Genomic DNA, 21,233 nt, shown 5'->3' with positions numbered 1-21,233 from the left:
GGAAAGTTCCTTTGATCTGTGGCTTCCCCCAGGTTAAACAGTTAATTTTAAAGAGGCTTGTAAATAAGAACAGAATATGATTACTGAGTCAAGCCTTTGTTCCTGTTTGCTGGGTCCGGTCCCTGTTGAGATCACTTTCAGTGTGGGGCTCTGGTGTGGATGCCTGTAGCGTTTGCACATGTGAAGTCTTCGTTCACCTCCATTTGAATTATATTTTCCTGGGTAAGAATTCTTAATCTTTTTTCTTTTTTTTTTTTTTTGGTACCAGGTATTGAGTCAAGGGGCGCTTAACCACTGAGCGACATTCCCAGCCCTTTTAAAAATATATTTTAGGGCTGGGGATGTGGCTCAAGGGGTAGCGCGCTCGCCTGGCATGCGTGCGGCCTGGGTTTGATCCTCAGCACCACGTAAAAAGATGTTGTGTCCGCCAAAAACTAAAAAATAAATAAATGTTAAGAAAAAGAAAATAAGTGTATACCAAAATCAAACAACTAGAGTATCTACATTTAAAAAAAAACAAAAAAAAACATTTTATTAGAGACAGGGTCTCACTGAGTTGCTTAGGGCCTTGCTAAGTTGCTGAGGCTTGCCTTGAACTTGGGATCCTCCTGCCTCAGCCTCCCGACCTTGGAGCTATTGGGATGACAGGCCGTGGTATCTGGGGTGATCTTAAGTACAGTCTGTCTTTTCCTGCTCGCAGCTTTAAAGACACCTAAACCTCTTTGGTGAGGGTGCGTTGTGCTTCAGTTGTTGGTCATCCTGCTCCCTTTCTTTGGGGACTCCTGAGCTGTCAGCTCACTGATATTTGAGTTTGGGTTTTTTCTCCTAATCGTTTTTTTTTTTTTTTTCCTCATCTTTAGTGGTTTCTCTTCTGTCTTTTGAGGTTCCCTGATTTTTTTCTTACGTGGTGTCTGTCTGGGGTCACCTCTCATGTGCTTTTCATCTCCAGGAGTTTGGTTGGGGTCTCTGTGGGTGTGGGCCTGACGTGCTTGGCCTCCTCCACCTTCTTGAAGGTCAGGGTGGAGCTAAAGTCACTGTTAATCCTGTCCACTGATCCTGGCCTCTCAGGTCTGGCCTTGGCCTGGTGGGCCACCCTGTCTTCAGGGTGGGTCACTGTGTTTCCGGTTGGCTGCCTCGTGGTCTCTGATGGGTGTACATTTTACCTTTGGGCTTATTCCTGTCTGCCACAGCAGGTGACCTGGCCAGGGCTAGGGTGGTCTTTCATGGGGCTGATTTGTCCCACTGCTGGCACAGCGTCCCTTGAGGCCTCTGCCTGGTGCCCCATGAGTGAGCAGCTTTTCCTCTCGGGTTCCTGGGCAGAGCTGAACCATTTTGGATCTGAGTGACCCACGAATTATTCCCTCTGCTCCTCTCCTCGTGGCTGGTTTTCTCGCAGCCTTTGGTGTCCTCACACGTGTGCCCTGGTCAGAAGAAGGCCTCTGCAGGTCTCTGGAGGTCTCATGTGCTGCGCTCTCCTGCCGTCAGTAATCTCTCTGTGTAATGACTTGTCTCTGCCTTGACCTCAGCATCTCAGGTCGGTCTCAACTCATTTGACGTCTGCCTTAGTCTCTCCTCCCTGTCTGTGACCTGGAGACTCGGCAGTTACCAGGGCAATTGCAGGACCATCCTCAGGATCACTGTCCTGGGCAGCCTGGGGTCCAGGGTCTGAAAACTACTGTGTCCACCTTCCCGCCAGTGTTCAGTCCTTTCAGACAGCAGCGCAGCACTTTGCTGCAAGCAGTGAAGCCATGCTGGTCAGCACTGCCCCCAGCCTTTCTTGGCACGGGTGGGTACATATCTGAGTAGATAGCCCCTCGGCCATCCGTGGGTACAGTGGATGAAACGACCCCATTTCTGGTTACTTACCAGGTAGTGAGTGCTAAAGGTGGACGGGGTTGCGTGCCTGTGTCTTTTGGAGAGCTGATTCCTGTTAAAACAGCCGTATTTTGGTCGACCAGGATTCATGAGAGCCAGTAATGGTTGTGCAGAACTCATAATTTATGGGCTATGATCTGGTTATCTGTTAAGTGCTGGTAATGTCACAAGTTGCACAGTGATCTGAGAGCAAGAGTGCTCTTTGTCTTAAAGGTTGTGGGGGCCAAAGTGGTGACCAATGCCCGCAGTCCTGGGGCTCGGTGCTATGGATTTGTCACCATGTCGACGTCCGACGAGGCGACCAAGTGTATCAGCCATCTGCACAGAACCGAACTGCACGGGAGAATGATCTCCGTGGAGAGGGTGAGGCTTCTTGTCAGCGTTGACTGAGGGTCACAGGCGCCGAGACCTGCTGGGGTCATTTCTGCCCATGTTCTGTTTTAGGCCAAAAACGAGCCTGCTGGGAAGAAGCCGTCAGAGCGGAGAGAGTGTGAGGTGAAGAAGGAGAAGCCTCCTAGCGTCGACAGGCACCATTCTGTGGAGATCAAGATGGAAAAGTGAAGTGATTTTACACATCTTTCCCTGGGGATTCCTGGGAGGAGGCCGGGTGGCCCTGGGTGGACCTCACGAGGAGAGCAGCGTCTCCTTTGTGCCCCCAGTGCAGCCCGCACTCGCCCTCGGTGCACTGCCTGATCTGGCTGCCCACAGGTGCGGGTCAGGTGGTCCTCACCTGTGTCCCGACGACTCGGGGGACTTTGAAAGCAATCTTGCACATAGACTGAAGCGCTCTGGTCTCTGTTTCTTCCTAAGGTTCTCCAGGCTTAGAGGCATTTTTCATCAACGTAGATTTTCATGCAGCCTTTTTTTAAGCAGGGAAACTATCAAAAAAACAATTTTTCCAAGATAAAACACCATCCAAAGGAATTCAGCGTGCTCCTGCGTTGCAGGGAGCGACCTTGAGCTGGAAGTTTGTGCCGGGCCTGGCAGAAGCCAGGGATTGCTGTTCGTGTCAGAATCAAAAGTATACCAGAACGTGCTGTGAGCTCACTGTGGTGCCCTGGGGCACCTTGGCACAGCAGTGGAGAAGCCAAGGGTCTGTGGCACTTTTCATAAAAAGAAGTGATTTATATTTTTAATAAAGATGGAAATAGACCCCAATCTTTGAAAGCAAGCACAGCCCGTTCCTATGCTATCAGGGTCAGGGCTTGTCTTTAGAGTCGGTTAGCCTTGGTGACTCGTCTGGTAGTGGCACGTCTCAAAGCCCAGTGTGTGTCCATCTTCTTGTCATGACTTGCTTCTGTGGCCAGGTCCACTCTGCTTTACACGAGGAGCCCTCTGCTACGGATCCACCCATCTCGCTTTTCAAGCGGCAGGATGCGTGGAGGGACTGTGTCCCTGTTCTCCATCGAATGCTTGAGACGGGTTGAGCTGGGACGGGACTGTCGAGAGTTCTTGGTGTCTGGGCACATGTCATTCATGACCTGTGTCCCACGGTGACGTGTTGGTAGGGACAGGAAGGCGAAGACCACTGGCTCGCAGGTTTGGGCCCCGTGCTGGGCTGGAGTGCCAGAGCTGGAGAGGAGAGGAAGCAGCCCGGGAGGGGGCCACACAGCCAGCAGGGATTCAGTGCTGTGTGGGCTGCCTCAGCCCTTTGGCTGTAACTGGGAGGTGGGCTCATGGTGCTTAAAACTAAACTGCTTCCGAATGTTCGGCCAGGAGGTGGTGTTTTTTGTTGTTGTTGTCTTGTTCAAACACCTTTGTTGACCTTGCGTTTTGTCTTAAGATTCTGGAGGTAGAGTAGTCGACCCAGGGAAATAGACTCTGCAAAGACGCATCTAGTCTTGGACGTGGTGTTGTGTGGCTGGTTTGGAGAGCCTGGGCACCTCAGAGGGGTCTTCCACCCAGGGCCTCGTGTTCGCTGCGTGTCCCTTGACTGGCTTGGTGTGGCCAGCCTGTCCCTTGGTGTCTAGGCAGTACCCTGGAGGTGCAAAGAAAGTGGGAGCAGAGGAGGCCCCTCGGGATTCCCCGTGGCTTCCGGGCAGTTGTGTAGAGTGACCTCTGTCCGTCAGAAGGCCCCAGGAAACCGCTGTGGAGTGCTGACAGCAGTTGGACAGATCTATGCGTCCACACAGGCCGTCCTCAGAGCAGGCCGGGGCCAGGTTGCTGGACACAGCCTCCTTTATGCCAGGCCCCAGAACCTGATGGAACTTCTGTACCCACACCCACACGTGGTGGGTGACGGTAGAGTCGGACGGAGGCAGGGAGACGATGGAGCAGTTCACGTCACTTCAGCTGAATCTGTGTGAGATTTTTTCCAAACAGGAGCAGTGTGTCAGCAAGCAGTACAGTAGTCCTGGTACACACCAGTTTTCGTCGTGTTAGTGTTATTTAAAATGAATATTATAAGAAGGTCGCTCTATGCTACAGGAGTTAGGAGACAGAGTGGGGCAGGAGCAGGGTCGGTTGGCTTTCCTGCCTGGACCCGCCTGTGGTTGGCACTTGGTAATGGTGCTTTTCAACCCCCCGAGCTAGAATCTCCCTATGCTGGAGACCGGTTGGTGGCTAGGTGGCTCCTTCACAGCACAAGATGCTTCTGATGTGGTGCAGTCACATTGATTGACACCTGGGGTGCCATTTTAACTCTCCAGAAGTACACGGGGCCCTCCCGTCTGGCCTTGGTGTGGGGGAGCCGCTCTGGCCCTAGGCAGTGGGTCCTCGTGTGTTCCATCACGTGCAAAGAACGCCTCATGTCGGGGCGAAGTGTTCTCAGGAAGTTGGAGAGTTCCGCAGCTGCACTTGCACGTCTGTCTGACACCAGCACATCTCGTGTTTTGGAGAAATGTCCCCGTATCCCTTCCCCCCCCAGTCTCCATAGAGGCAGCAGGTAATTGAAGTGGGACCCAGGTTGGGTCCAAAGAGCGTCGTCACTGGTTTCCAGTCCTTTCCTCACTGCGCGCTCGCTGTCAGGGGCGAAGCTGGGGGTGAGGGGCTGCTCTTGTTGGAGTCTCGGGTGCTCAAGGTTGATAACCATGTTTTTAAATAGAACCGTGATCAAGAAGGAAGAGAAGATTGAGAAAAAGGAGGAGAAGAAGCCTGAAGACATTAAAAAGGAAGAAAAAGACCAAGATGAGCCTAAACCAGCACCAACAAATCGGTCTAGAGTCACCAAGTCAGGTGATTGGCATCTTTTCACTTTTGTGAGGGGGGCAGCCTGAGGAGGACCTGGGTGTAGGGGGCAGAGAAGTCCCGAGTCCCTGTGGCCAAGTTTTGGAACTGCTAAGAGCAGCCTCGGGAAGGCAGTTCTGGTTTCTGAACCACGGCCAAGTCCAGGGACCTGAGGCTGAGCACAGGTTGGAGTGGGTAGACGGCTGCCCTGAGTCTCGGGCAGAACGTGGCGGGGGCTCACGGGAGGAGTTCTCCTGGCTCCTGCAACAGGCTGTGAGTGTGTGACGCAGTTTCCCTGCGTTGGTCAAAGCCAGGCAGGGTGAGAGGCGGAGAAGAGCGGCAGGGTGCGCGGGTGTGCGCCTTAGTCCCAGGTACTCCAGCGGCTGAGGGGGCAGGACGGTTTGGGACCTTTGAGAGCAGGAGTCTGGCTAACCTGGGTGACGTGTCCCCCAAGTAGAGAATAACTAAAACCTCAGGACATCTGCGCGCATTGAGGTAGTTGTCCTCAAAGGTGCTGTTTCTGTTGTCATTTTATGAAAGTTGTCACACCCTACACCACTGTGTTGTGTGATACTCTGAGCTTGTTTTGTGACAAAAAGTAAACCCCCAACAAGAATCAGAAACAAAGCCCGACCCGCTGGAGCACTGGGCTTAGCGCTCCAGAGTCGGGGTCGTGACCAGCAGCCTCATCTCACAGAACGTGTCTCTTGAATGTTCCCCCAGTGTGTAAGTCTCCTCCAGTAAGGCGTCGCTTCTGCAGTCAGAGGTGGCCGTCTCACTGCAGGACCTTGCTCTGGAAGCCTTCCTGCCTCCGAGGAGTGGCGGGGCACTCCCTCGGGGACAGCAGTGGCTGGTGCAGAGCACAGGGCCAGACTCCACAGAGCTGTGGGGCGTGTGGGAGGGTGAAGATGTGACTCTGGGGGCTTGGCAAGGGGTGAAGGAATTCTGCAGCAAGACTGTCGCTTGGCTGAGACCCTGTGAAGCCGAGCCGGTGGCATGTTCTGACAGGTTGCTGTTTTTCTCCTGAAGGAAGCCGAGGAATGGAACGGACAGTCGTGATGGATAAGTCCAAAGGAGAGCCCGTCATCAGTGTGAAGACCACAAGCAGGTCCAAGGAGAGGGTGAGTACGGCCTCTGCCTCTGGGTTGGCTTGGGCTGCTGCTCTCTGGGCCTCAACACTGGCGAAGCAGCGTTGCTTCCCTTTCAACTTTCAAAACCGCTGATGCACTCAGGAGCCGGGTCCATCAACTGCTGAGACTGGGCACATGCAAGATCCATTGTCACATCCTAAAACGTCACTTCCCCGTATTTGCTTTCCTGAGAATGCTGAGCGCCGTGGCTCGTGTTGGGGCCTCTCCTGGGCGGGAGGGTAGGGGCCCAGCTGGTGTCGGAAGGCAGGCCGACCCCGGAGTTCTGAGCAGCAGTTACCAGTGATCCTGAGGCGACTTCTAGTCTCGTGTTAAATTGACCAGAAGAAAAGCGGAGCCCGCCTCCAGCTGAGCACCTCGGGTGTCAGCGAAGGAGCTGGTGAGGCAGGGGCTTCCGCTAGGTTTTGTCCACTTGAAAAAACTTCACTGCAGGGCCTGCTGCTCCGCTATGGGGGGCGGGGGCGGGGCAGGGCTCCGGCAGTGAGCGCCGAGTCCAGGGTCCACTGAGAAAACGTGGGGGCAGAGGGTGGCGAGACTTCGTTTGAAAATGACATGAGGGCTGGGGCGTGGCTCCCTAGTGGAGCCCGTGCCCCGCGTGGACCAGGTGTCCTGCACTGCGACTCAGCACTGCGCAAAGGAAGTGAAAGGAACGTTCCAAACCTAGTAAGCATCAGTGCTCGTGGTTCCGAAGATCGTTTGTCACGTGGGCTCCAGGAAAATTGTAAACTGCAGAGACGTCCGAAGGGAAAAACAACCCATAGTCTTACCACCAGATGAGCCAGGGCAAAAACACTCCCTGGAGACAGCACGTGTGATGGGCGCGTCCAGCTGGCGCAAGGGGATGCAGTGGGCCGGTGGAAGCCACAGTGTGGGCGAGAGCCCGCCCGCCTCACGCATGTAGCACACCTGCAGCATGCAAATGCCACGGGACCCGGTCTGCCGCAGTCTGGCTGGGCACAAATCACAAGCCACTCAAGCAGGAACAAACTTTATTTCCAAACTCCCACAGCATTCCACGCACACTGCCCCGGAACTCTCCCGAACGCCACCCACGCAGGTCCTCCAGGAACACACCAACTGGCACTCTCTCCCCTGGGCTGCACACGCATTCACTCTCGGAACCCCGCAAGAACTCAAGGGGAACTCCGAAGTAGGGAGCGCCCGAGGCAGCAAGAGCCATCCTATCACCGGACAGTAAAGGTCTAATATACAGTTGAATCAATCCAGCATCATCTTAATGGCTCACCTCTCAACCATTACTTCTGGCTCTCAATACCGGTCAGCCCCTGCAGGGAATGGCGGCTGGTTGCCTCAGTTGTACACGTAATGTCTCTTGAAAATCTTCAAAAGCTAAGGCATGCGGTCATTTTTCTTTTAAAAGCACATTTATTTTGAAATAAGTGCTGCTCAGAATGGAGATGATTGGCTGGGAGTGGGTCATGCACCACCAAGTGCCTGTGATCCCCAGCCCTCTGCAGGCACCTCCCTGCGGTGTGACCCTCACTGCAGCTGCAGGGCGAGTGACCGTGCGAGCTGTGGGCTCATCTCAGGCCCAGAGCGTCTGGGTTTGTCCTTGTAACGAGGCTGTCCTCTGTCTCTCCCCGTCCTCTTCCACCCTTCTTTCCTGACTGGTGCAATGACTGGCTTTCACCGTTGCCCGTCTTTATTGTCTTTCTCCCTCCCCATGTGAGCTCGTGAAATCATTCAGGGACATTTTTAAAATACAGTCGCCCAGGCCCCCGCCCTGGAGATGTGAGTCTGTCAGCAGGAAGCCCCAGGTTCTGTGTTGCTCCAGAGCCTCCAGGGACAGTGACAAGTGGCCAGGATGAGAGAGGCCTCGAAGGTCTCAGAAACGGGGGTCAAACATCAAAATTTCATTTCATCCCAGGAACATGGCGTCCTAGGCATTGGCCATTGGCACCTTGTGCCTCCCCAGGGGCGCTGTCCCACGAGGCCTCCCACAGCCTGTCCCGTATGTCTGGCTGGGCTGGGAGGGGAGGGAAGTGGGCGGTCAGTCACCCAGCTGAGCCAGCAGCTGGTTTCACTGAACCCACTGAGGCCCGTGGCCACTCTAGGCCACCTGGCCTGGCCCGTGGCCCTGGGAGGCCTGGTTTTGCTCTGGATGGTGAGTGCTGGGCTCTGGTCCGCCAGGAAAGCTCCCTGCGGGATTTCTGAGGTTTCAGCCAACTTTTCTGTTAATGCCCTTCAACAATTGAAAGCAAGCTTCTGGCTTAAGCGGCAAAACTCAGGCTTGGAGTGAGGCAGCCTGTGCCCAGGCCTCCGGTTCGGAGACCACGGCTTTCCAAGTAAACCACGTGGGACGAAAGAATCTTAGTCTAACCCAGATATGTATCTCCCACTCCCATTGTTTGTGCGATAGTCACTTTTTTTAAGAGTTTGTAAAATTCAGTGTTTTAGCTGGGACACGAGGACTTGTCCGTGCCTTTGGGGTGTCGTGTGGTGTCTTGGTGCGTGATCTCCATCGTGCCATGCTCACGTCAGGCTGAGCCTGTCTCCTCCGGCGCTTCCCATCTCCTCGTGGCAAAAACGTTCACGACCCTAGATTTTTGAGAGAGTTCCTCTAGCCCCTTTGGCCTGCGACTAAATTTCTGACTAAATTTGATACGTCCCTTTTGGCAAACAGAGCTCCAAGAGTCAGGACCGCAAGTCGGAAAGCAAAGAGAAGAGAGACATCTTGTCCTTCGATAAAATCAAAGAGCAGAGGGAGCGAGAGCGCCAGAGACAGCGGGAGCGCGAGATCCGGGAGACAGAGAGGAGGCGGTGAGGGCGCGGTCGCGGCGCTGGGTTGGTGGCTTCTCTGGGGTGGTCGCCCTTTCTCCCCGCTGCCCCCGTAGAGCGAGTCATCTGGCTGTTCCTGGGTTTGCCCAGATCCAGGAGGCAAGGCTGAGCACCAGTTCACAGTGACAAGTGGCATGAAAGTCCTTGAAGCCCACTTTTGCCCAGTGTTTCCCCTGGTGCAGCTGGATCTTGGCCCTTGTAGGACAGCTCACCCTCGGTAACTTGGATCTCTCAGTCGGGGTGGGGGGCTTGGTCCTTCGTGCCAGGACCCTCTTTGTAAATCAGACCAAAGCCTGCAGCCAGAAGTCAGTGGTCACCTTTCTGTGGCCTGGTTTCAGCTTTGCCAGAGAGGGTGCCAACCGTCATAGCTTCCTGAAATGTCTGCCTCAGGAGCGCCCTCAGGCTGCAGCAGCCCCAGCCAAGTCTCCAGCACTCCTCCCTTTGCTGAGGAGATGGTGTCAGGGCAGGGCTTCCCACCTGTCAGGCAACCCCTGTACCCCTGAGCTCCACCCCAGCCAACAAAGTTTTAAAGTAGGCTTGTCATTGTCACTTTGACCTTCTGCCACTTCACAAGGGAGATCCGGAGTTCCCTTCTCAGATGTTGCTCAGTGTTGGGACGTTCCCCCTGAGCTGCGTCTGCGTCCCGCAGTGAGGGCCTTCCTACCCTCTGCACTCGTGGCTTGGTGACCTGCACCTGGGAGCTTCCTCTTATTTCTTGGTGCCCATCCTTCCCAGGCCTTGTCACTGTGAGGAGCAGTGCCCCTCTGACCCGCAGCAGCCTGGCCATGGGGTCTGCCGCGGGCCCCCACTCCCACCCAGACTGACAGTCCTGAATGAGCTCCACTCGAGGGACTGAGGCGCAGGTCAACTGCTGGCCTCGGAGTGTTGCCCTGAGACAGGAGTCGGGCCTTTCTCCCCTCGGGAGGCGGCTGCAAATGCTTGGGACCAGATGTGTTTGAGATTTTTTCAGATTTTGAAGTATTTACATGAACTTACTGAGATACCTTGGGGTGCGGCCCGAGGGTACTTTTATATGCCACTTTGAGAGCTTTTTGACTGACCCCTCACATGAGCTTGGGGTGGAATCTTCTACTTTTCAGGTTGGTGCTCAGAAAGTTGTAGATTTGGGGATATTTGGGAATTTGGGTTTTTGTTTGTTTGGCACTAGGAGCTGAACCCAGGGGTGCTTGACCACTGAGCCCCACCCCAGTCCTTTTTATGTTTTACTTGGAGACAGGGTCTCACTGAGTTGCTTAGAACTTGAGGTCCTCCTGCCTCAGCCTCCCAAGCTGCTGGGATTACAGGAATGGGCACTGCTCCCCGAGGTGCAGCTTTGCTCCAGGGTTCCCCACGAGCCCAGCGGCTGTCCAGCCAGGAGGCCTTGCTGCCTGTGGCGGTGCGCTCCTGTAGTCCTGCTGGCTTCCTCGGTGCATTTGAGCCCAGTCTTGCTGGCCTTGACCCCAGCGCTTCTGTGCCTGGGCCAGGGCCCTCTCTGGGTGAGGGCCAGCTAGGGTGGTTCCTACTTCAGGCTAAGGTGGACTTGGTGTCCCTGTCCGCAGGGAGCGGGAGCAACGGGAGCGGGAGCAGCGGCTGGAGGCCTTCCACGAGCGCAAGGAGAAGGCGCGGCTGCAGCGAGAGCGCCTGCAGCTGGAGTGCCAGCGGCAGCGGCTGGAGCGCGAGCGCATGGAGCGGGAGCGGCTGGAGCGCGAGCGCATGCGGGTGGAGCGCGAGCGCAGGAAGGAGCAAGAGCGCATCCACCGTGAGCGCGAGGAGCTACGGCGCCAGCAGGAGCAGCTGCGCTACGAGCAGGAGCGGCGCCCGGCCCTGCGGAGGCCCTACGACCTGGACGGCCGGTGAGCCAGGCCTGCCGCCCGCACCCCAGTGTCCCCGTCCACCGGTGGCCACCCCGGCCTCTGCAGCCTGTTCTTCCCAGTTTAGCTTTACAGAGACCCTCAGGGTCTGTCCTCTGGGGCTTTTGTTGTGGGCCCTGAGTGACCACACGTCTGCCAGGCCAGGGTTGGCCAGGGCCAGTCTGCCAACAGGCAGAGAAGGCTCCACAGAAGAGGAAATTGCCTTCCCGTCCAGAAAGTAGGTTTATTGGTCTCCAGCTTCTCGGAGCCACTTAATTGAGGGTCACCCGTCACCCTGCTCCCCAGGAGCCTCCTTTTCTGGTAAGAGCCAGGAAGAAGATAATTGGATGCTTCCTGCGCTGTATGTAGTTCACTATCACCCCATCTGACTCCTTTGCTTTCAAAAAAACCCCAGAGGGAGTTGGGTTTCCCGTAGAAGATGGAAGGTAAGAGCGCAGCAACCAGAGCACCCTTCTGGAAGGATCACGTATTTCATTTTACTTGCGTCTGAGCTCACGCGGGGATCAAGGTCCTAACAGCCTGTGATACAATTAGCTCCCGCAGTCCCTCCCCCGGGTGGTTAGCAGCTCGCCTCCTGGCAGTTTGGGGGCTTTTAATTTATCAAATCAAAGCGGTAACGACGGGCTGTAGAGATGAGCCTGCGGGCAGCCTGGATGGCGGGTCTGGAGAGGGGGCTCCTCCTGCCTTGGCCTTCTCCTTTTCCTCATTCTCTTTCATCAGTGAAATTGGTGTCCTTTCTGTAAAACCAGGAGAGATGATGCCTATTGGCCAGAAGGAAAGCGTGTGGCCTTGGAGGACAGGTACCGCGCTGACTTCCCCCGGCCGGATCATCGCTTCCATGACTTTGACCACCGAGACCGAGGCCAGTACCAGGACCACGCCGCTGACAGGTCAGCAGTCTGTAGCCGCGCCCGCGGCAGGAGTCGGCTGTGTTCCTATCCTGGGTAGGGACGGGTCCTCGCCCCTGCTCTCAGAGTCTTGTTCTCCTCTAGTGTCTTGGTGGCCGCCTGGTCCCTCACACACAGCTCCAGCAGGTCGCTGGAGTCGTGGTCACTTGAGCTTCCTCAGTTTGCCAAGCAGGAAGGCATCCGAGCTCGTTACATCCACTGTCCTCTCCGTACAGAGGACTCGTCTGGCCCAGGCAGCGTTCTGGGCCTCACGCCAAGCTGTCAGGGTGGGGTTGGCAGCATGGCCAGGTTCTGAGGTGACGGCTCCCTGGGGTCTCTTCCATCACCACTCTGCCACAGAGCACAGGCCCGTCCTTCTGGTCATCACAGGGAGTAAATGGGGGAAGAAGGGACTTCAGGGCTGGCTGACCGGCAGAGATGGCCACGCCAGTGGGCTGCAGAGCGTCGCCTGAGCGCGCAGCACGCCTCGGGCCTGCTCCCTTGGTGGTGTGGGCGGGGATTTTAGCCAGTGTCTCCCCCGCCGCGGTTTTGGTTTTCATTTTTTTGCTAGTCCCTGTTAGGAGGAGGAGGACGGTATGTGTAGGGTTTTTGGTTTTATTTGGTACCAGGGATCAAACTCAGGGGCCCTCGACCACTGAGCCACATCCCAGCCCTGTTTTGTATTTTATTGAGAGACAGGGTCTCACTGAGTTGCTCAGCGCCTCACTTTTGCTGAAGCTGGCTTTGAACTCGCGATCCTCCGCCTCAGCCTCCCAAGCCACTGGGAATACCGGTGTGTGCCTCTGTGCCCGGCTGAGTGTGTGTAGCTTATTAAAATTTCCAGCACTGCAAGGAAAGGTGACCGGGGTTCTCCGTGTGAGCCCCACCTGACGTCTCCCTGCCCTTGGGCTGTGGGGGCAGAGCCACATCACCACTCCGGAGCTCTTGGGAAACGGAAGGGGTCAGAACAGGGGGCTGGGAACAGTGGGGGGAGCCAGGTGTCTGAGTCACAGGCGTAGGTCAGAGGAGACGCTGGGACTGCCTGAGGCTGTCAGGCCACTGGTCAGTGAAGCCTTCCAGCGAGTCTGCTTTTGAGGCTCCCTCTCAGGGTTTGCATTCAGTCACATCTTTATTCCGACCGTCCAGGGACCCGCTGAGCCAGCCAGGGAGTGACAGTGCTCGTGTGGGGACGTGGCACCCATGCCTTAGCTGGAGGACTCTAGGGTGGCTGATAGAGTGTCCGTCCCACCAGCTGCCGACTGAATGAGATCTGTTCCTTTTGCAGGAGGGAGGGGTCCAGGCCCGTGATGGGAGAGCGAGACGGTCAGGTGAGTGAGGCCAGAGCCCGCACCAGGGTCCTGCCTGCCTGTGCTCCGGCCTGTGGCTGGTGACTTGTACCAGGCAGGGGTTCATGGGAACAGCGGTTCTGGGAGCGCTTCGCAGAGCGTGTGCTTGGGGTCTTCTCCCTAGTGGTCTCCATGCGCTCCAGCTGCAGGGTTAGAGTCATGCACGGTGGCCCTGCCTGTCATCCCAGTGCCTCAGGAGGCCAGGTGTGAGGCCAGCCTCAGCAGCATAGGAACTTCGTGTCCGACACAGTGGGTGCCCTAGGACACCCCAGGTGGCGGCCTGCAGCTGGCTGGGGCATCACTTAACCACATCTGGGGGCCCTCTGGCTCAGCTACAGCGCTTGGCACTGGGGTGAAGACCTTGTAGGTGGCCCTAAGTCTCTGGCCTGTGCAGGCCCTGTGTGTGCTCAGAGAGGAGCGCGGCTGAGGGCGGGGTGGGCGTCTGAAGCAGGTGTGTTCTCTGAGAAGACGTCGTGCTGGGTTGCTCGCCAGGGGCACTGAGTGGTCTGCATGTACAGCACCAGCCTCGGGTGGCAGGCAGCCAGGGGCCCTCCCTAGGAGGAGGGGCCTCAGGGCTGATGTCATAAGTGGCCCTTCAGCCAGGCCGTCAGGCGCTGTGGTGCTGGGGATGCTCGGGTGGGCTGGTGACAGAGCTGTGCGGGGATGACGAGGGGACTCTGGGGGCGAAGGGTCCCCTGGTGCAGGGCCTCGGGAAGCTCGACACCCCGGTCCCCAGCCTGCTCCTGGCTGCCCACTGCTCCCCTGGGCCCACAGGTGGACAGGCCCTCCCGGATGGGGGCAGCCACGGCAGAGCATCCCCTGTCCCCCTTTGCCTCTAGCACTACTCAGACGACCGCCACGGCCATGGAGGACCCCCTGAGCGCCATGGCCGGGACTCCCGCGATGGCTGGGGGGGCTACAGCTCTGACAAGAGGATGAGCGAAGGCCGGGGCCTCCCGCCTGGCCCCAGGTGAGTGGCAGGCCCCGTGGCTCAGGGTCTGTGGGGTTGGGCCTCCCGCCCCAGCAGGGTGCTTGATGTCCACGGTGGCCCCGCAGTTCCCAGCCAGCCCACCTCTGCCCCGGACTGGCACTGTCCCCAGGCTGCTGTTCCCGTCTCTGTGGCCTGTGTGAGGTGGGGCCCTGCTACACGGGGCAGGGTGGCCTGGGCTCCTCCTGTGCCAGCTGTCCCTCCATGCACCTTTGCTGGGGACTCTGCTTCTCCTTGGAGCTGAGCTGTCTCTGGTGTTCAAGGACACCAGCAGTTCCCACCCGCTGCAGGTGGCAGATTGCAGCCACAGTCTGATGAACTAGTGGGACATGTTCTCTTCCCAGCGACCTACTTAGAGCTTGATGCCTCCGCGTCATTTCATCGCCTGTGGGACACTTAAGTGGGAGAGCTGTCCTCAGCCCAGACCGCAGTGGGCAGCGGCTGGTGGGCCATGTGGAGGCCTCACTCCCTGGGTCCCCTGAGCCCAGCTGGCCCAGGGCCACCGTCCCACAGCAGTAGCTGGGTATTCACACAGCCCGAGGCTGGGAAGCCCCGGGTGACCCCTGTTGCTGGGACATTGGCATTGCACTGGCTGTTGACCCCGCAGTCTCTGCCTGAAGCTGAAGTCCAGGTCACACGCCCTGGGGTCACCCACCGGCACTGCGCCGCTCAGTGGCTTTCAGGTATTGGGAGTGGGCGAGCAGCCTCGTGTCTGGCTCTTCACCTCCACCGATGGCTCCTGCTCTGGCTCGCGCCCTACTTGACGAACCGTGATATTTGGGTCATTTCCCACCTTTTGGCTCCGTGGCTCACGCTGCTGCGTGGGTGCTGCGTGGGTGCGGGTGTTTCTGTTGGAACGCTGCCTTCCACCCTCGGGGGCTGCCGGAGCCTGGCGTTGCCTCTCACGGGCCAGGTCTGTGTGAAGCTTGTTTTGCTCCCTCATCCCAGACGTGGGACACTTATAAAAACCTAAATGTGGTATGAAGTGTAAATTTATGGCTGTGTAATAACAATAATTAAGAACATGGTCATCTGGGCGCAGTGGTGCACGCCTGTCATCCCTGAGGCAGGAGGTTCACGAGTTCAAAGCCAGCCTCAGCAACAGCGAGGCGCTGAGCAGCTCAGAGAGACCCTGTCTCTAAGTAAAATCCAAAATGGGGCTGGGCATGTGGCTCAGTGGTCGAGTGTCCCCAAGTTCAATTCCTGGTACAAAAAAAAAGAACATGATGACATTATAATGAGGCTGGTGGCACACACTCTGGAGTGTGGTCTGTGTCGATCTCCTTGGAATGTTCAGGGGATTGGAGCTTTTGGAGGGGCCCCAGGTTTGTTGGACGGGGTGCCCCGTGTCCGCTTCCCCTTCTCGTGGCTGAGCTGCAGGTCCCTGGTGGCTCCCTGCTGAGTCCCCTCCCCGGGCTTTCCGCAGTGTCCTCTTTGGGGAGACCCGTGCTCGGCGGTCATTTGCCCCCATCTCTCTGGGGCGCAGGACTTGCCTCCTCTCGGTGCCTGGGTGCGTGTCGGGACAGCTGTGTCTCTTTTCTGTTTTGGCAAAGGGGGGCACGAGACTGGGCCGAGCACAGCCCGCGGCTGGAGGAGCATCAGGTCCGGGCCTGGCAGGGAGCCGTGGACGCCAGCGCCGTGGGCCGGGAGAACACACGGTGGCAAGGTACTCCAGAGGAGAGGCGCGGCGGGGCCCAGGGCCAGAGGCCACGTGCCGGTGTCCTCAGCCTGTCCTCTCCTACAGGTGCTGAGAGGGGCCTGTCTGCAGCTTCGGGACCCGGGCACGCGGCAGGCCGAGGCGGCGTGGCTGGGTAAGAAGCAGGGCAGCTGCGCTCGCTCCCCTTCTGTGCATGTTTGGTCAACTTTGCTGGGTTGGATGCTTTGAAAACAAACCAAAAGGCAACTCTTTGCAGCTAGTGCAAACGTCCCTCAGTCACCTAGAATGCAGCATGGGTGACAGTTTGTCTCATCGCTGGCCGGGCTGCAGGGAGCTGGGCTTCAGGGACCTCTGGCTTTGTTCTAGGCGAGGCGGCTTCACACATGCTGGACATTCCCAAGGTCACGTGGTGCCTGGCGGTGGACTGGATGGTGGTGGAGTGGCCAACCAGGACCGGGCCAGCAGAGTCCCACACCCCCACCCCCACCCCCACCCGTACCCCCACTTCACCCGTCGCTACTGAAGCCCCCGCACCGCGGCTCTGCCGGAAGGCGGAGGCCCCGTGAACTGGAACCTTCGAGACGGAAGCCGACCTGCCGCCGTGGCGTAGGCTACACTATGGGGACTCTTTGTTTTTTGTTTTGTTTTGTTTTGTTTTTTAATAAACGTGCTCTGGCCCCGCTGCCGTTTGTAGACCAGGTTCCTGTCGCGAGCATTCCATTTCCAAATAAACGTTGTGGTTCGCACTCCTGCACCGTGTGCCTTGCTGTGTCCATCCAGCTGGGATGCTGCTGGCCCTTCACCAGCCGGTGACCATCTCTGCCACCACCTTCCTGACTCTCAGAGCTGCCCAGGGAGTGGCTGGCTGGGTCCCCACTCGGCCCAAGCAGAAACGGGCCCGGAGTCAGGCACCTACCAGGGCACAGGCCTTGAAGGTGGCAGTGCTGTGGTCGGAGTTATTTGTCATGGACTAGGGATGCTCCATGGGCCACCCATCAGGCCTCGTCACTGTGCCTGTCTCTTCCTCTGCCAGGTGGGGGCCAGGGGGTTGTGGCAGGGGGCCTGAGGCTGGGCCAGAGGAATGGACCCTCCTCCCCCTGGTCCTGTGTGTGCAGGCTGATGGGACCTGTGCTGGGCAGGGGCGCTGCCTGCCATCCCAGCAACGACACCCGGAAAGGCTGGGACACAGCTCGGGCAGCCCCTGGTGGACACTGGCTGGCCCCAAAGGGCAGCTGCCTGCTGGCTGTCACCCGCCCAGTCCCAGGGCCCTCGGGAGGTCTCTGCAGGCGCAGCTGCCCCCAGGGCTGGACAGGGAGGTGGAAGCCCTGTGGCGGGCGATGGCGGGACTGCACACCTCAGGGCTTGCACGCCTGCCTCCCCTCTGGGTCCAGGGCAGCCGCCCCGCCCACAGGCCAGAAACCCCTGCAGGTTGTCCCTGTGTCCCTGCCGGGGCCTGGTTTTGAAAGACCCTGAAAGCCCAGCTTGCTGCAGGGAAGGCCCTGGAGTCATTGTGCAGAGTCCCTGCCCTGAGAGAGGCAGCCGGGCACCGTGAGCTCTTCAGGTCTCAGCTGCCGGGGCAGATGTGGGTGGCGGCCTGGGGCCGCCCTGGGGCTCCCCATCCAGGCCCCTCTGGCTGTCCCTGGCTGGGAGCTGGAGGCAGGCCTCCTGGGGCCACAGGGCTGAGCCAGGCCTGAGCACACCTCTGTCTGGCAGAAAGGGGACCTGTCCTGCTTGCCGGTGGCCCGGGACTTCACAGACGCAGCCCTGCAGGTTGCCAATGGGATCCAGGACGCGAGGCCCCGAGGGAGACTGTAGTGCCCCCCACCCTGACCGCTCCCCCTCCCACACAGCTGCTCCCCCCAGAGCCCACCCTGCTCCACCTGCTCCCGCCTCCTCTGAAGACCCACTGCAGCAGCCCGTCTCCTCCTGTGGCCACGTCCGAGGTCCCGGGTGGGGTGTGAGTGGGACGTGGAGGGGCACAGCAGCCCCACTGTGCCCATCACAGCAGTGATGCCCGGGGGTCTTCCGGGTGGGTGGAGGGACGTGCTGTTCAGAACCGAAGACTTCACACAGCCAGGGTCAGCCTCCTGCCGTGTCTGGTCACGCCCTCTGCACAGGCCTGGGAGTGCGGGCGGCCGTGGCCGGGGCACTCTGGCCTGCGGCTCCTGCCCGGTGCTGTTGTCTGTTGTGCTGGAGACGGGGCCCAGGGCCTGGCACGGCACCCTGGGCAGCACCCACCCCTGGGCTGGTCTCACGGAACTGACCGGGATCCTGCTGGTTCACCATCGTGACCACCGAGCCCAGCAGTGCCAGACGGCCAAGGTTCACGTCCCCAGGGCCGCAGTATTCTTGGAGGGAACGCAGGAGTGGGCAGTGCGCGGGCTGGACAAGCTGGCTGCTGTCCACCTCTGCTCCCCAGGTCCACTTTCCACTGTGTCCTCGAGGAGGGGCCTCAGCTGACAAGCGCCAAGAGCAGAACCACGTCCCTCTCCCCAAAGGCAGGAAGCCAGCCCGTGGGTCTGGCCTCAGGACGACACTGTCCTGGGGGTCCTCGACCTGCTTTCACTCCAGGAGAACGCAGGGGGACAGGGTCTGCTGCAGGAAGGAGTCGCCGAAGGGCCCTTGGGTCACGGCCACCCCTTGCTGCTGTGAGACGCCTCGCCGCAGGCACACCTGCTCCGCCACCGGCGCCTGGGCATGGAGCCGAGCCCTTTCCCTTCTGGAGGAGCAGCCCCGCCACCCTGTCCCGGGTCCTGGGCGCCGTCCCCAGCACCACAAAACACAGACACCAAAACCAGATGCCTGATGGGCCCGGGGAGACCCTGAGCCCTCAGATTGACAGAAAGTGGGATGGTGAGCGTTGGGGACAGGAGCTGCCACGGAGTGGGACAGAAGAGTTGCCTTTGCAGAGAGGCGACATTCTGGGGACGTCCGGGCGTGGGTGCTGCACACCATGAGGATGTGCTTACAGCCTAAAAGAAGGTTTCCTTTGGCCAGTGGCCGGCCACACCTGTCATCCCCGCGGCTCGGAGGCTGAGGCAGGAGGATCACAAGTTCAAAGGCAGCCTCAGCAGCTTAGTGAGGCCCTAAGCAACGCAGTGGGACTCTGTCTCAAGATAAAATACACAATGGGGCTGGGGTGGCTCCGCACCGGGTCCAGGGCCCTGAGCTCAACCCCTGGTACACACACTTATGCTGAGGGCGGGGCAGAGCCCAGGCACTTCCCTGGCACCAGGGGCCGCGGATGCCTCCCCACCCAGCGCCAGAAGGACCGATCCTTTTCTTTTAAGAGATAGAGATAGATAGATATGGATGAGAGAGAGTTTTAATATTTATTTTTTAGTTCTCGGTGGACACAACATCTGTGTGTGTATGTGGTGCTGAGGATCGAACCCGGGCCGCACGCATGCCAGGCGAGCGCGCTACCGCTGGAGCCACATCCCCAGCCCCTGATCCTTCTTTTTAAAGGAGGGAAGCATTGGCGGCCTCCCAGGAGTGAGTGGGGGTGGGGGGCGCCTGCGAAGGCCCGGGCGGGAGCCAGAGTGCTCGCGATGCCACCTTGCTGTCCGCCCACACGGCTGGCCACCAGCTGTGCCTCGGCGGCTTCACCTGGAGAAGGATCGCGCGCCATCCGCCATCTATGAGCAGTGGTGTAGCCACAGAAGAGGCTCAGAATCGTGCCTGGCATACAGTAAGTGCTCCATAAATGCTGACAGTCCGGGGAGCCCGACAGGAACAGGGCTCAGGTGCTCTGGAGTTTGGCTTGGGGGTGGCAGGACCAGATGGCCCCTCACCGACGGCTGCGCGGCTACAGGGCCGCGTCACCTTCGCCACTCACTGAATTCTGTGCTCACGGAAGTCACCACCTGGGAGCCCCGGAGCGCAGGGTGAGCGCCCTGTTAGGCTGCTTGTCGCGGTTCCCAGATAACGTCAAGGCCGCGCCACTAGAGGGCCTCTCGGCTCACAAGAAAACACCTCAGATGCGCGGCTCCAGGGACAGCTAGGCCGGGAGGGGCACGGGGTCCTCCAGGGTCCCCAGAGAGCACCCTGGGCCTCGGTGAGGACGGGCCCCCAGCCGGGGTGCAGGCCCCGGGGATCCCGGCTCTGCCTGGCACCCGGCGACCTCGGCCCCGCTGCCCGAGCTTCGTCCTGAAGCAGCGTGGGCAGCAGCGCCGGCCGACCCCTGCACCCCGCAACAGAGCACCCCAAGGGACCCAGGCCCCACGCCCCCCGCGTGCCCACAGCACCTGCGTCAGCCTCCCTGTCCCCCTGGCTGCTTCCTGAGCCCAGGGCCTGGCACGCGCTCGGCCAGCGCTCTGCCACCTGCCAGAGACCCCTCCCCAGGGGTCAGGCTCCCACTCGTCCCCGCTGGACCGTCCCCCACGTGGCGCATGCGCAAATTTTAGGCGGAGGCCGCGGTCTGGCCACTCGAGGCAGGGAGCCGAGGATGGCGTCGGGAGCCTCGCGGTCCTGGGGTCACAGCGGACTGTGGCGCTGCGGGGCGCCCCGTGTGCCCAGCCACAGAGACACAGGCCTCGCGTGGGCAGAGCTGCGGCCAGGCCCGAGGCTCACAGAGGAGACCCAGCGGGGCGGGCGGGGGCCACAAGTGGTTCAGAAAATGTCCCCGAGGCCCCATGACTGGGGAGCTGCTCCGCGGTCCCAGATCCAGGCTCCAGAGCCCTGGCTCGGTCGGTGCCAGGCAGGTGGCCATGGCCCACACACCTGAGTCCTGCTCCCCAGGGTGGCCAGGCGCCAAGAAGGAAGGGTGCCACACCTGGGGGACACACACGGAGCACAGGGGACTCGAGGGCCAAGGGGAGCTGACCCCCCCTCAGGGGAGGGCCACCAGCCTGAAGGCCACTCGGGAGCCACAGCAAGTCCGGGGTCTGGAGGGGAGGCCGGCCTCCCGGGGGTCGAGGACCCCGGGTTCTGCGCTCCGCCCTCCCCAGGCCACGGGGGCCCATGGCGGGGTGAGCCGGCTCGGGGCCGGGCCAAGCGGGCGAGCTGGCGGGCAGCGAAGCCCAGGAGGCTGACCGTCCTGCCAGCAGCCCCAGCGGTCAGCAAGATGGCGTCCCACACGGGATGCAACAGGGGACAGGGCCCAGGGGAGGCCAGTGTGCGTGGGGTGTGCAGCCACCGAGTCCAAGTGCAGTGGGACACGCGCTCTGGGCGGGGGCCTGGGGGGAGAGGGGCAGCAGGCAGAGGTGGGGACAGAAGACACACTGGAGGGACAGGCGAGACCGGAAGACCCCAGAGCCCCGCCTGCCCACTGGGTGGCGCCCGAGAGCCATGCTGTGCTACGGGCCTGCCTGTCCCCTCCTGGCCGGCCACCCCTTGGAGGAGGCCCTGGGACACAGTGGAGGCTGGAGAGGCTCCCGCTGGGACCCAGGGTCTCCCGAGTGCCCAGGCCAAGGCCCTGGGTCCTGCGTGTGCGTGTCCTATGTGCCTGTGTGGTCTCTGCGCCTGTGCATCTGGCGGGGTGACCGCCGTCCATGGC

General features: G+C 59.6%; 1 protein-coding gene across 4 annotated transcripts in view; it reads left to right on the top strand.

Moving 5' to 3' along the window:
- Safb2 (scaffold attachment factor B2) overlaps nt 1-16,482 on the top strand; it is a 33,142-nt gene extending 16,660 nt beyond the window's left edge. The window contains exons 10-21 of one of the 4 annotated variants that reach the window (XM_078034174.1): nt 2,089-2,238; nt 2,320-2,432; nt 4,919-5,049; nt 6,049-6,161; nt 8,833-8,969; nt 10,547-10,840; nt 11,608-11,802; nt 13,031-13,073; nt 13,931-14,061; nt 15,633-15,745; nt 15,824-15,890; nt 16,103-16,482. In XM_078034174.1, coding sequence (XP_077890300.1) covers nt 2,089-2,238; nt 2,320-2,432; nt 4,919-5,049; nt 6,049-6,161; nt 8,833-8,969; nt 10,547-10,840; nt 11,608-11,802; nt 13,031-13,073; nt 13,931-14,061; nt 15,633-15,745; nt 15,824-15,890; nt 16,103-16,259 — 1,644 coding nt within the window. In that variant the 3' untranslated portion in view covers nt 16,260-16,482. The remainder of the gene's footprint in view (nt 1-2,088; nt 2,239-2,319; nt 2,433-4,918; nt 5,050-6,048; nt 6,162-8,832; nt 8,970-10,546; nt 10,841-11,607; nt 11,803-13,030; nt 13,074-13,930; nt 14,062-15,632; nt 15,746-15,823; nt 15,891-16,102) is intronic. The other 3 variants (XM_078034179.1, XM_078034175.1, XM_078034183.1) reach the window with 3 other exon arrangements.
- The last annotated feature ends 4,751 nt before the right edge of the window (nt 16,483-21,233 follow it).

This window comes from Ictidomys tridecemlineatus, chromosome 2 (assembly GCF_052094955.1).
Source record: "Ictidomys tridecemlineatus isolate mIctTri1 chromosome 2, mIctTri1.hap1, whole genome shotgun sequence".
Lineage (NCBI taxonomy): Eukaryota > Metazoa > Chordata > Mammalia > Rodentia > Sciuridae > Ictidomys > Ictidomys tridecemlineatus.
This window is presented reverse-complemented; position numbering and strand designations above follow the sequence as displayed.